At 38.8% G+C, this 15,433-nt stretch overlaps 1 protein-coding gene across 17 annotated transcripts in view; it reads left to right on the top strand.

Moving 5' to 3' along the window:
* Positions 1 to 15,433, top strand: part of EYA4 (EYA transcriptional coactivator and phosphatase 4) — a 161,076-nt gene that overhangs the window by 122,267 nt on the left and 23,376 nt on the right. For 12 of the 17 annotated variants that reach the window (XM_030022593.2, XM_030022598.2, XM_030022595.2 and 9 more), the window contains 4 exons: positions 798 to 877; positions 1,252 to 1,435; positions 8,893 to 9,029; positions 10,623 to 10,706. In XM_030022593.2, coding sequence (XP_029878453.1) covers positions 798 to 877; positions 1,252 to 1,435; positions 8,893 to 9,029; positions 10,623 to 10,706 — 485 coding nt within the window. The remainder of the gene's footprint in view (positions 1 to 797; positions 878 to 1,251; positions 1,436 to 8,892; positions 9,030 to 10,622; positions 10,707 to 15,433) is intronic. The other 5 variants (XM_030022609.2, XM_030022606.2, XM_030022600.2 and 2 more) reach the window with 1 other exon arrangement.

Below are 15,433 nucleotides of genomic sequence, written 5' to 3'. Positions count from 1 at the left end.
ATCTGTTAATATAGATCTGGTCATGCAATGCAGTCCCTATTTGCACCTTCATTTTTTAATGGGGTGAAATCACATGGCAGGACTGGAAGAATTTGTTGTGTTTATTAGGGTACACAAATCACTTTTCCTTGTTTCCATGTTTCTGAGCATGACATCATTTGATACTTGTTTCTCTTTGGATTAACAGAATTTGTTAAAATTTCTCCTTAATTCATATTTATTCTTTCATTTATTATTCAATTATTAATTCACTTATTAACCTTTGGTCATTGATAACCTGTTTTATTTGGATAATTTTTAAGCTTCTTATACAAGGGTCAATCTTTTAAATATTACAAATTACAATATGAATCATCTGACTTATGTTGAAAACAAGGACATACCTCATTACAGATCGATTAAAAACACCTGGATTATTAAAATAGTCTTTGAAAAGTTTTTTGGTTTGTAAGTGAACATACGCTAAAGTGTTAGAACATAGAAATTAAGGCAAAAGGGAAAAACAATATTTGAGGACAGGTGAGACACTGCAATAAATTGAAAAATGCTTTCTTGATCGGTGTAATGACTTGCTGCCAATACCTTCCTGGCAAAGTGTGAAGAGGAATGTATGCCTGTATGGGTGGAAGTAGCATTTAATTTCTTTTAAAGTTTCATTACAATATTTTATTGTTTAAACAAAATAAAAGTTGTTTGTTCTTCAGATTCACCTATATCTTAACATGGACTGTTGTATTCAGAATTCTATTTTGATTCACAAGCAACTTCTCACAGTTAATTGTATTTTTTAATTTTAGGTTCTAGTTTTACACCATCATCCACTATTTATGCAAACAATTCTGTTTCAAATTCTACAAACTTCAGTAGTTCACAACAGGTATGAATATTAACATTTTTGTTTGTCAGTTACAGAAGGATTTATATAACTCCAATGACAGCATGTTATTTTAATTTAGATCTGTTAAGTTGAATTAGACTCACTGTGGTTCAATGCTATTTTCTGTGGAAAGTGAGCAAAATCCCAGTGGAAGCCTAGGTGCATCTTGTGGCACTTAAATACTTCAGCAACCTCCCTGTAGTCTTTTTGTAAATATCCTTAAATTATAAAATGTTAAATATCCTTAAATTAAAAAAAATCTAAACTAAACCCACAAAACTCTTGCAAAAATCATATGATTGCACACTTAGAATACTTAATGGAAAAGTCACTTGTAACTCTACTTAAGTACTCTGCTGTATTTGCTCTTTTAGGATTATCCATCATACACAGCTTTTGGCCAAAATCAATATGCACAGTATTACTCAGCATCAACATATGGTGCATATATGACCTCAAACAACACGGCTGATGGCACTTCTTCATCATCATCAACCTACCAGTTACAAGACTCTCTCCCTGGCCTGACTAGTCAACCAGGTACAGATCTACATTCAGGTGAAAACAATTTTTATATTTTATTTTGTACTTGTATAAAGACAAGATTTCATATGAACCTTGTTTGAATATTGACATTTTAAGCTTATCCCTTTCAGAAAACTTATCATGCAAAGCAGCCAAAATAAGCTTTTTTTTGGTTTAGTTAGGAAACCTGTCTAGTTTGTTTGTTAGTTAAAGAAAGCTCTTTGCAGACTGAGATGGTTGTCTGTGTAAGGAGAAGGCCTGAAAAAGTTACAACAGTCTGGTAGGGATCTGTTAGTACCAAAAACAACCGTATGGTAACAAACCTTTAGTAAATTTTGAAATAAAAATTCAGTGAGCTCTCCTGTTACTGACAGTGGAACATTCCTGTATCCACCTACATGTTGTGAAGTATTGCTGTGAAGAATTTAAAACAAGATGCTGTTGTTCATTTAGTTATGCCCCAATCATGCTAGCAAGAATACATGGGCTTTATGTATGTATACAAGCCATGCTTGCCAATTCACAAATTTAGGTGACTAAGAATAGAGCCATTGGTTATTAGCACAAGTCTCTTTAAAAAAATATCATTGAAGTAGTTGATGTTGCAAAAAGAACGTTCTCGGGAGACCTCAGGAGACTCAATTTGCCTGCCCAACTCTGCCCTCTTGTGCACATCCACTACAACACAGTATTTTGTTGCACAGTTCTATTCTTAGAGCCCCGCTGCTGGATAATGGCAGCTCTTCATTTGCTCATTATCGTTATAACCCAGTTCACTGTCATTTGCCTGCTCCATTCTGTGTGTTCTGCAAACACAAATGTTAATATGGATTTCTTTCTTTTTTTTTTTTTTTATGCTAGGTTTCTAAGTTCCTGAACATCTCACCAATTTATTTTCCCCCATTTAATATAAATAGGACTAAAGTAAAGGAAAGTAAACTATGTAGTTGAAATTATGGACAGTATAGTGCAGAGCTATGAAGATCTTGGTGGGATAGTTTAGGAATTCACAGCCACTGTCAGACAAGGGTGGTATCCTTATTGGGTGAACAGAGCCTGCTTTTTCATGCTCACTTGCCTGTACTGTTTCTATTATATAGGACATTCTTAAAGATTTAGTTCAGTATTATGTCATATATTCATAAAGTTAGTAGCTTACGAAGGCTGTGTGTAGCATCTATGGGAGAGGTTATCAATTGCCAGCTGCTTGGCTCAGCGTTGCTAGAACAATCTCTTTCAGGGACACTGGCTTCCTTATGCAGTGTGGGTAGTGTCTGCCTTACCCACACACTGTGAGCATTTATAAAAAGCCTAGCAAACAGGGGTTTGGATTAGGCTCTGAATAGGGGGGAAATGGGCTTTAATCAAAAAATAAACTCATTGCATAGATTTTCTGGATTCTCATCCTAACTGCAACATCTCACTGAGAAGTATAGTAGAAAAACTAATGTATTATAATAAAGAATTTGTACAAAGGAAGGGTAATACTGTGTAGAAAAGTATAAGTGAGGCCTCATACTTCATATAACCTGCTTAAATTTACTAAAAACATTGGAATTTTAATTGCATGAATTGAAATTTTTCCTTGCCAGCTGTTTTCTTCAGGCTGATTTTTAAAGTCTGTGTGTGTGTGCACGCACACATGTGCACATGCATGTTTGTGGTATGGTATGGTATGATATGGAATGGATATGGGGAGATACACATTCCCTTGGTTTTTGATGAAAGTGTAAAATGTTACTCAGTAGTCTCAGAATGCAAATTTAGGAAGAAAAAGCTAAGAGGTAACTTGAAATCAAGTGACATTTCAACAGCTGCAGGACATCCATAATAGACACAAATCATATGTAAAGTATTTTTAAAAGTGTGATGAGTACTCACAGCTGACGTTTTGATAATTGTGCATGTTCTGTGTATTTCTCTTTGTTCCTTTGTTATTCCCCCATATTTTTATTTGAGAAAATCAGATGGTGTTTCCTATACTGTCTGTCCCTTGTGTATCTGTTTCCTAGAAACGCTGTATAGGTTTATCATGTATTACAAACTCCCTTAATATTGAATAGCATTGACAGAAGAAAGGAATCTTACATAGCTTGAACAGGTTGAAAAAATATTGAAGGCTTCACATCTATGAAACAGTAAGAATTTTTCTTGCTTGTGGATTGTTTAAGCATATGAACTTGTTTTCCTGTTAAGTAGGTTGTGCATCTGAACTTACAAATCTGCCCACACACGCCTTACTTCTGTGAAGTGTTGCACTGATCATGCGACTCTCTGCTGAGAGTGCAACACCCACTGTGCGAATACATGACATGCCTGTGTCCTTCTGTGTCACTGTAAAAATAAATGTCCATCAGTGAGGTGCAGCATCTTGGAGATCACTTCAGATACAGTAGATCATACTGCAGAGCTTCAGCACTCACCGTATTCACCTGCTGTCTAACAGGCCTTTATTGCTCGGTCCTTAAGACTTACTCCAACTAAAACCTAAGATTAAACACAGCAAGGCACTTCACTCTTCTGCCATCTCTTCTAGCTATTAATTCAAATAACAAATCAAAGCCTCTAGTACTCTCCACACATACAGGATTTAATGTTTTCATAATAAAGCCCCATCAGATCAAGAGTTAATATCAGTTATATTTATTGACCGAGTAAAGAAAATGGGATGAAAATTGAAATAGACTTTACTCTTTCTGCTACTCATAACAAGCAATAACACATTACAAGCCAGGAAAAAAGAGGTTTGTAATGTTGAAGCCATCTTCTGACTGCTCCTTCTGCTAAGAATATGTAATAAAAGTCAATCCGTAAGGAGAGTATGAAGGGGCTTAGAAGTTCATCCATCCCACATCTGTGTAAGGCTCAGCTCCTTACCCTTCCCATAGACTTCTCTTCGGTGTTTGTATTGTGCCTGCCCTACATTAAGATTTTTCAAAATGCACTCATTACCACAGAGTATCTGTGAGACAAAGAGGTATCTCCAGGGGCACTCCATCTCATATTGGGATAAGTCAGGAGAATCCTTAAGGGATTCTGCCTCAGGAGATGAGTACATTTGAGTATATTCGATGAGTACATTAGTACATTTAATCTAGGGTGGATAAAATTCTAGCAGAGGAAATAGGTCTGTGGGGAGCCTGGGTAAAAGCTTCATGTTTAGGCACTCACTTTCATATGTCCAGATTTAGGTGAGGTGATATCATAGGATATTATCTCCAAGTCGGTTACTGGGATGCAGCAGAGCTTGGTCTCTCTTAAGTTGGTACCCACAGTGAAATCACCCTTTGCAGCTTCTCCAGGAGATGGCATTATGAAAAACAGTGCAAAGGTCTATATGCAGACTGTGCCCGTAACTCTTTTCTCCTGGTTAAGTGGCACAACTGTGTTTTAACAGGGAGGAGAGGATGTTCACATCAAACTACTGGCGGGAAACAATGTTTTGGGTATGAAAGACTACCTCCTTTTGTAACGGTGGTGCTGTAGCTCCTTGTCCCTTAACTGGAGCTACTGCAAGGTCTCCACGGCATGGAAGTCTTCATGCTGGACATGAACCAGTGTATGAGTGTGTGTATGAACATCTGTGATAAAGTGGTCATTCCGTGTTCTGGTTTTAACACTTTCCTCTTGCTTTATTGGATCTCTGATGCTGCTCATAGTTCCAGAGGGAGAAGGCTATGAAGTATATCTATTAGGCATGTGTTGAATATTGGAAAACCTAAAAAATTTCAAACGTGCAATAAAAATTACTATCTAATATGAGCTGCGGTAGGAACTCTTCATGAGGGTAAGGTTTTCAGAACTCTAGGTGTGCTAGAATGTGCTAGAATTTCTCACATTCTTTTATGTTACATGGCTGAATTTTTAGTAAGTTTTCCTTTTATCAGCATTGACCTAATTTCTAAAGCAAAGGAAGGATAAGAAAATGCAGTTGCTCCTTTACCCTGCTGCTGGTAAAAAGCAAATCAAGCAATTAAGCCTACAGTTGTTCCAAAAAACATGCACTACTGACTTCTGCAGTTCTAAAATAGATGCATACCTTGCATTCAAGTAAGAGACAGCTGCTCATTCTGATTTAGAGATTAGCGTAATGAAATAAAGTTGGCTTTAAATATCTAGAATTTACAAGGTACAGTGATTAGTTACAGTACTGATTAATGGATAATTATGCAATCATGTACAGCATTGACCCAAGCAGAAGCCTGGGGCAACTGGTAATGGCTAATGCTAAATGAAAATTGAAGTTATTTACTTCAGTTGTTAGATACTTTCAGAGAAGATTTAGAACAAGGGTTTTTTTATATTTTGTTTTTGGTAGATGAGAGTAAACACAGTCATTGAGAACAGATGTTTTAATACATTACTGTAGAAATGAGTCTTGATTTTGTTGTAAAATGTTGAAATGTTATAAATATGAAGAATTTTGTGGTAAGAATGTAAACATTCATTTTCACTTATTTAATTTTTGCCTTTTCATTTCTGGGGTTTTGTTTTGGGATATTTTTTCCACTCTGTCAGAAAAATCTAGGAAATTATATTTTCATACACAACTCTTGCATACTCAGAACTTCTTTTGAAGTCAGTGTAGGTTTTTGCTGCATGAGAATTCTGTTTATGAAGCATCTTTTTGTATGTTTGTACATTTACCCAAGCATATTTTACTGTTCTTCTTATGGAGAAACAACTAAGATAATGTGACCTTATTGATTGCTCCACTGCCTGCAGTGTCCTTACTGACATCAACACTGTGCTGGGAATAGAAATGATTAGTCAACAAGAATTCTCTCTCCGTTCTGTAGGGACAAAGTAAAACCAGCATGGGAACATTATTCATGACATGATATTATTGCTGTTCATTTCTTGGCAAGTAAGAGTTTTGGCTGAAGAGAAACTACTACAGAATGCATATGATCCTTATCCAAATCCAGACAGACCTGCCTAAAATGATACCTGGAATAAATTCTCAAATTGCTGCTGCCTGAAAGTTTGTCTCTGTTCTGCACAAGCAGAGAAGCACGTTGGTTTTGCGACATTGAATTAGTCATCGCCTAGTTTGAGAAAAAGTGGTAGTATCTTCTTCCAGTCGATAGCAGAATAATTTGAGTACTTTGCCAGGAAGTGAGAGAGACAGATTTGATTTCCTCCTGTTTCATGGAGGATTCGTCACTTTCTACTTGAGGGTACAGAGATGTGGATTCTTGGTCATGAACATATGTCCTTAGACTTCATATATATCAGTCATTCAGTCAAATAAACCAGTGTGCCCTGGAGAAGACAGTGGAACATAGGTATGTCCTTCTCCAGATAAATGTCCTTATCAATAGGCTCGGGAACTAACTTTGTTCTTGTTCTCCCCTTTCCTTGAATCTTGAATTCTTTCCTCACAATGTCTAGAGCTCCCATTCAGGAATGTGACATTATGGGCTTAAATCTTATTCTTCCAAGAAATATAACAGTATTTTCCAAGTCAAGATATATAAATATAACTTCCCAGTGTATTTATTTTAATAATCTTCTATATGTGGCTCACTGTAAGGTATAAATAAATGATGGAAGAGATAAAGAATTTAACTATTGTGTTACATTATGCATAGACACTTAATTGAGACTGCAGTCTATTTTTTCTTCTTAGAGCCTGCTAGACTAGAGTTGTTTTCATCTTTGTTGTGGAGGGAGAATGAGGTGAATGACTCAGGGAAGATCACAGGAACATTCAATCATTCACGCTGGAAGGGACTTCTGCAGGTCTTTTGGTCCAACCCGCTCATGGATGAGCCAACTAAGATCATGTTGCTCAGGGCTGTGTCCAATTGAGTTTTGAGTATCTCCAAGGGTGGAGAATACACAGCCTTTCTGGGCACCTGTCCCACGGCCTGACCACTCTGACAGTGAAGGATTTTTATCTTGTATCTAACAGGAATATCCCTTGATGTGATTTCTGTCTGTTACTTCTTGTCCTTTCTCTGTATATGGCTGTGAAGTCACTCAGCCTTTCCTCCTATGTGCTCAGCCCCTTAACTGTCTTGGTGGCCCTCACCTGGACTAACTCCAGTTTGTCAAGATCTCTCTTGTACTTGGGGACCCAAAACTAGACATTTTTCCAGACGTGGTCTTGCAAGTTCAGAATAGAGCAGAAAAATCACTCTCCTTGATCTGCCAGCTGCTTTCTCTGTTGCCTGGTGGACTTTGGTGACCTTAGTGATGCTCCTTTGTAAAAATGAATAATGTTCAGATTCCAGCTCAAAATCAGATGCATCATAGATGATTCTTGGGAAATGTTTGTACCACGTGTTAATTTATTCTGCAGATGTGCCATCATCAGCATTTTTAACAAATATTAGCGACGTGGCCCAGAAACATATAATGACATGCAGCACAAGGACTCCCTTGAATCAAACTCTGTAGTAGATGTCAGAGCTAAGCTGTACCCTTTCCTTCTTTAATGGAGAAAAATCAGATCATTAATAGGATAGATGATGAAGGAGGACTTATGTCATTTAGCACTCAGGTACCTAGCCAAACTGCATTTATTGCTAGCAGCTTTAAAAGGTCACTGAAGGTACTGTGTTATGAAGAAAAGGATATTTTCTGTTTTCTGAGCTGTGTCATAAAAGTACTTTGTAAGGGGAAGTTCCATGCCATCCTTCCTGCAGTCTGTCTGACTTACACAGCTACTGGTTTTTGATCACCTCTGAAACCCTTCGTTACCAGCAGAGGCAAAGTAGATTAAATGCATAAGTCAGGGGTAGACCTGAGTGTTAAGAGCAACTCTGCCACACCAAACCAAAGGTTCTTGTAGCACATCTTCCCTCTGACAGCAGACAATAGCTGATACTTAGAGAAAGATGATCAGAATACAACAAGTATGACTTCCCCCTCTTTCTGGTAGTAACTGGTATATTGCATTTAATATTATGACTTTGCCAATTTATGGGCAGAGTTAAGGTGAAAAAAAAAAAGTGGAATCTACTAAAGAGCAGGTGACATGGGAGGAGGACATGAAGCAGGAAGCTGACTGGCTCTTCTGGTGCGTGGACATGTGCCAAAGGGTGTTCTGGTAAAAGTAACACAGGACTTGGAAATAAGTCTAGCTGAACTCCAAACATGGGAAATTAACTACTTTAACTAAAAGGCACTTCACATTTTGAGAAGTCATTAGTGTGACTTTTAAAATGCATCTTCCTTGGATCTCTCAATATTTTGCACGTGCTCATGTGTATTTGTATGTATGTCTGCACATGCATATGTGTCATTTTAATCTTTCTCTTATTCTGCTAAGGCTTATAACGTTTCCTTGGTAAAGTCAAAAGTGTATGTGACATCTGCAGATTCCATCTACATAAGACAAACCATGTTATCACTCATTTTATACAACTTTTTTAGTGCATCTTGTGGTTGAGTTTGCATACCGACATGTCTAGCTATGAGAAAAAAAAGTTTATTATTTAAAAATCCAGCACTAATTTTGCCATGAATGGTTGACTTTACAGGGGAGTTTGACACAGTGCAGAGCCCCTCTACGCCAATCAAAGATCTTGATGAGAGAACATGCAGGAGTTCTGGGTCAAAGTCTCGGGGTAGAGGGCGGAAGAATAATCCATCACCCCCTCCGGACAGTGACTTGGAGGTATGCCTGCGGTAACTGATGAATGGTAATGTGGAGGTTTCTTCTGATGAAAAGTAAATTTTGAAAACTACAGCTGTGGAAATAGCTTAAGGCATTTTAGAAAACGTTATGGACTCAGTCCCACTAACTGAATATAACAGATATTAGTTGGTGGTTTAACATACATGTACAATGAGACATTACTGTTCTTGATGACAAAGTTAGGCAGAAAAAGTAAATGTGATTCAGCCTTGCACTTTTTAGCTCTAAGTTTGCATGTCTTTCAGTTTCTCATGCAATACAACCACAAAACTGTGAGACTTCTGTATTCAAAATTGTCACATTTTCTTTTAGTTTTTTAAATAGGAAATCTCAAATATATTGCTCAGCTTAATTACATGTATTTATGAATGCAGTGTAAATACGCAGGATCATCTGGCCATAGCTTTTCAAATACTTACGCATAGGTTTGTCCTTGTGCCTTTAAGTAATGTCAGTGGATTTCAATGAGGCAGCTTACATCAGTGAAGTTATGGTTGTACTTAAGTATGTGCAAGATTAGTGCCTTCGTGAAGAAATATATCTGCCTAATATATGGTGGGGGGGCATAAAAGCTACTCAGGGGGGTGACGATATAAAGCACAGGTAACCTCTTAGCAATGGAGTAATTACAGTCTTATTACTCCTGTGTTAGCAGTGCACTGCCTTACAGTGGCAGGAGGAGGAGGAGGAAGAGGAGGAGGAAGCGGGGTGCCTGTGTGTGTGTGAAACACTCCAGCCCCGGTGTCAGGGGAGCGTGCTGCCCGCCAGTGCGGCGAGTCCCCTGCTGCCACCAGACCGGCACTGGGAGCCAGCAGCCCTGGCCAGCCCCACTGCTGTGCCTTTGCTGACCAGCTCTGGGTACAGCAGGAGACAAGACTGTTGCTGGGACTTGGCTGGCCACGCAGCCGCTCCTGGGGTGATAGGGTGGGCTGCAGTGCTAGGCACTGAATGTAAATGCCATTGCTTTTATACAGAAACGTACGAATTTTTTGCTTTTCAAAGGATTTAACTTTTCCAGTGAAAAGACTACATTTCAGTTTTCCTGTCTCCTTTATAGTTTGCCAGTGAAAATGAACCCCTTATCAATATAAGGAGTTCCTCTCCTTTTTTATTTTTCTTTTTGAGTTAGAATAATCCGTTTTATGCTACAGTATTACTTAAATTCTGTATGACATTTTTACCCAAGACAATTTTAGCTATACAATAGAAGTAAAGAAGAACCTTGAATCAATAAGACTTGCAGAGAAGTATCTTGAGAGTACTGTTTATCCTTAAGTTAAGTTAACAATTATGTTTGACCCCCTTCACTTTTCTGAAATCTGTGTTATACAGCTTTTCTGAAAACCTTTTTAGAGGACAAATAAGAAATGGTTGAAGAGTTCAAAAGTTACTCTCCTTCTGATTTTTTACCATGCATGATACACTGTTCTTCCTGATATTCAGAGAAAAATTGCTCAGTTAATTAATTGGTTAAACTTCAGGACTCAGTTGACTTTTAGCCCCCCTGGGTGGGATGCTGGTAGGACTTTGATGTTATTTATTTAATAATATTATCCCCACTTCTGTTTTCAGCGTGTATTTGTTTGGGATTTGGATGAAACAATCATAGTTTTCCATTCGCTGCTTACAGGATCCTATGCACAGAAGTACGGCAAGGTATGTGAGCCATGAATTCTGCTTCAATTCACTGTATCAGAGCTATCTGGCCTGCCCATGTACGTGTTTTTCACCTTCCCTGTTCATCATGGCTTGGGTGAAGTTAGAGGGAAAGTGTACAGTAAACCCCATTTTCAGAGGGTTAATGTGAAAAAGTCAAGGAGAGCAATGAGACACAGACCCTAAGCACAATATACGAGGCAGGGCTGAAGCAGATGCTGCAAATGAGGGAAGAGTTTATACAGGAACAAGCATGAGGTTCCTGACGTATGTCGGAAGAGATGTTGCAAGAAGATAATAGACGTAGTAGGCAAATGGAAATAACTGACAGTATCTGGATGCATGGAGGAAGAAGTAAGTAATAAACTGGAGTGATGGGTGAATTTACGGGGAAACTGATGAATCAGGATGAGTGAGTAAGAGACTGACCTGTTCCAATGCCAGCTGTAGATGTTATTCTTTGACTCCCCAGCTTTTCTGTTGAATCTTTGGCTCCCTTGGCTGGCTGTGGGGTGAGTAACGCCGGGGAGTGAATCCCTCACCCAAGCGGACAGTCGTACTCATCCTCTCCCCTCTGATGAGATCCAAAAGGAGTTCAGGTCACGGAACAGCAAGCAGGAGAGCAGGAGGAAGAGCGAGGGAGGCAGAGAGAGGCGGTCGCAGCCTGCAGGAGCAGGAGCAGGAGCTCTCCTGCTGAGTCAGCAGCGAGCCCCGCTGGGCTGGTAATGGGAGCCCAGGGAATGGTGCTCGGGCAAGGGGAGAAGGGAGTGGTGGGAAGACCAGTGCGTTGAGACAGGAGCGGACTGCTGGGAGAGGTAGAGCTAAAGGCCTGGATAAAACAAAAAATTAGGGCAAATGTATGGAAGGGAAGAAAATGGACAGGGAGAATGTTGGTATGTACATACATGGATGTAGGTTTTCTAGGTGTTGTGCCATTCAAGTGTAATTGATACAAAGGTATTTCTTTTTAAGAACATAACCATGTCCATACTACGTCAGACGAAGGGCTTGTTTAGGATAAGTTTCCTGCCTCTTTATCCCAGCCAGAATCAGATGCTCAAGAAAAGGATGTGAGAAGCAGTACATTAGAGAAATCCTTTCCACACCCACCTCCCCAGCCAGTGGGTTAGAAGTGTCCAAAGACAGAACCTGTGGATTATAACCACAGATGGGCCAGTCCTCTGTGTTTTGAGACAGCTGTTTGTGGTTATTAAAAAAAGAAAGCTAATAGGAAAAGTCACAGGCCCAGGCAAAAATCTGAATTTTTGGAATGCTAAGATAAGGGTAGTTACTCATGTCTTGTAAAAAACAGCCTTGCTTGATTTGCAGCTTCATAGTGCCAAATCAGTGCACATTTCAGCATTCTGTCAAAAACTCCTCTTCTGCTGTTTTTCAAACATTGTAACAACAGTGACTTTGTCAGAACCATTTCTAACTTACAGTTATCAAAACAAGAGAGAAACCTAGCTGAACATGAGCATTTATATCACTTTTGAGTGTAGCCCATAGACTGCCACAGAACTTGCTGAATGGCCCCAGCGAGGTAGTCATTCCTTTCATCCTTTTTTGATTGTGCCCTTAGGATGTTTACATCTCCTGTGCCATCTCACATAATATATGACTAAAGTCCAAGTCAACTTTAATACAAAGTTTTAAAAATCAGAGAACATTTTGTAGCTCGCAAACTTGTATGGATAACTTTGAAAACTGTCTTAGAGACAGAAACAGAAATTAATTCCTCTTGGTTTCTCACTTTGTTATGAGTAGGGGTATTTTAAAAAATCCCAGTACCACTGTTCTTTAAGAATCCATACAGAGTTCTTAGAAACAGCAATGGCATATTAACAGCCAGTAGTACTGACAGCAGATAATGTTGGCTTGTATAAACCCAGAGTACCTCAAGGGCAAGTGAAATTAATGTAGATATGCTGCTGAGATAAGCAACAGTAAACAAATGTCACGAACAACCACGAAGCAAAAGGAGAGGAATTCTTAAGTATAATCCTTTCTTTTTTTGTACTTATAGGTGGCATCCATACAAGTAGGGAAATGTGTTCATTTCAGGAGACTGTAAAATAAAAGTAGTAGACTTTCTCCTTCCTGCAGTGACTACCTTTGCCATATTTATAGAGAGCTCATTGGGAAGGTAATTGCCAATGAAACTCAAATATATATATCGTTGACTGCAAGGAGGCTAGAGCAGTAGGAAAAGGAATACAGGGAGAGCTTATCATGAGTAGATTTTAACTTTTGCATGTCACTAAAGTGTTGCCTAAACTTAAGAGCCTAATGAGCCTAAATGCCTAAGAGGTTAGACATGGGAGAAGGGGAAGATAGCACAGCTGGACCTCAGTCAGTCTCTGGTGCATGACCTCTTTAGCAGATGTGGCCCTTATTATTTTCTGCGTATGATTTCCATCTGTAAAGAAGGTCTTAATCCAGACTGGAGTCTGGATTGTTATGAGAATTGGGTTGCTATGAGAGTAAATACTCCACGAGTTGTGAGGTTCTCAGTGGAAGTCTTGTGAGCACATATGTCTTTCAAAAGTGTTGAGAGCTGTTTATCCTGGAAAGGTGGTATAAACTTGTTACTTAACAATGAAAAAAAATTCAGGGTGGTGTAAAATAATGGTGATACTAAATTATTTAATTGCGGTGATTTGCTATCTGATTTTTAAAAAATAAAGGTGTGTAATGTTACACAGATGTTCAGCTGTGCATAGTATGTTCTTCCATATGTATTTTGTGAGCCCATTTTGTATAACATAATCAGGTTACTCCCAAAAAAGAAACCACAAAAACAAAAAATTCACAGGAAAAGCAGAGTTTTCCCCTTCCCCCATATTTAAATCTTCTAAATGAGATTAATGAGTCTTTAATGTGAACATTGCTTTAAGGGAAGGCATCTTCTTATACCAAGTGTGTTCACTTCATACTTTCAAGGGGTGAGATGCTGGGTTTAGAGCTAGTGTGAATATACAGACAGGCAAGGATATTCACCTTCAGTTCTTTCCCATCTACTCCTTGACATGTAAACTTTCATTCCCCTTTTCCACTAGCTCTTTACCCTATTTCTTGCAGTAACAGGACAAAACCCAAAACATTCAGAATTTAGTCTTTTAATCTCTCTGCTCTGCTGCATTTCAGGCTGCACAGGGAATGTAGTGAGGGGAGGTGCAGCATGTGGAGGTGGCCATCACGCTGTTACAGCCAGGCAGAGGGACCAGTGTATGAGTGCAGGAGTGCTTGAGACAAGCCAGGAGACAGATTCTCTTTCAAAATATTTCTACAGTTTAACAAGTGGTTGGAGTAGAAGAGAAAAAGGAAAGGCAAACCAACATCCCCATAGGCAATGAGGGCATTCGTTGGCAGAGATTATGTGGGAAGGCCTGGATCCAGTAGGCAAGTTTCAGGTCATATATTTGTCAGAAGAACAACAGACTTCTGACTTATGCCTGAGGATTTCTGAAGTTGAGAATGGACACTTTCCTTGGTATATACTTGTCCAGCACTTTGCACGGTGTTATTTGATTTGATAATTATTTGATTTCAGAATTATATGGGGCTGTTATAATAACCATGTTAAAAACAAAACTAATGATTTGCTGAAAGATTTAACTTGTTGGATGCAGCTATAATCATCTCTTTTAAAACAGAGGGCAAATTGCTGCTTCTTATCTGGGCACCAGTAGAGTATAGCTTTAAAATCCACTGAAGTGGGAGGGATTTGGCCAGAGGTCGGTCAATGCATCACTTTGACATTTAAAATATAAAACTTACCCAGAGGAATATTCTGTGGCTTGCTGTTTTCTACCTGTGGGTGTTTCTGTCTGACTTCTGGTGTAGTTGTTATTTTATTGGGCTGGTCAGAGCTAACTTAAAAAGAGAATAAAAACTGCACTACCCCTCTGCTAGGTTTCAGGGAAACGGTGCTGCCTCCCAGCAGTAAGAGTACCTCTCATTGTTCAGCTCTTTTGCTCATCTGCTTCGTACTTCATAAAACTAGTACATTTCTATTTTTAATTATTTACTGCAGTAGCAAATTATGAACATTGGCATTTAAGCTGTTATATTATGACTTGTGTGGCTGATGATGGTTTTTGCAGCTGAGCACCACTTGGCAGATACAGTTTTCTACAATGCTGAGCTCTTAAGTGAGGATTTGTTGATGTGACAGGACATGTGTTAGGAGATGTCATCATCTGTTAAAAGTCTATGAGGTACATTCTTATTCCCTGTGAACAGTGTGTATTCTTTCTTCCATTGCATTCCAGTTATTCTTGTTCATCTAAGGCTGATTAAGCTGGAATTTTGTCTACCTCTGAGCATTTATATTTCATTCATTTCTCCCAGGTTAATCCAGAGGGCAAGGATGCCCAGATAAATGCTGTGACTTAAGGTGCAACTAGATGAAAAAGAATGAAAGTCCCTTGTGATCTTAGAAGGGGGAGAATGTGATTTCCAAGTGCAAAAATTCACACTTGATGATCACATTTGGACATTTTTGATAGCATCGCCAATGACAGAAAGTTATTGGAGAGGCCACATTAACCTTGTACACTTCTCTGGAAAGGGCTCAGAAGCTTTTTATTGCTCGCTCTCTGTCCAGTCATTAAACAGAAAACCTTTGTCACCCTTACCACCCATGATGACAGTCCCAAATTCACTCATAAATATGCTTTTGTCCGCCTCTATTAATAGTGTATCTCTCATGACCTCCAGTTGTC

This window comes from Aquila chrysaetos, chromosome 8, assembly GCF_900496995.4.
Source record: "Aquila chrysaetos chrysaetos chromosome 8, bAquChr1.4, whole genome shotgun sequence".
Classification (NCBI taxonomy): Eukaryota; Metazoa; Chordata; class Aves; order Accipitriformes; family Accipitridae; genus Aquila; species Aquila chrysaetos.
The sequence above is the reverse complement of the archived record's forward strand: the minus strand, read 5'-3'. Positions and strand labels throughout refer to the sequence as shown.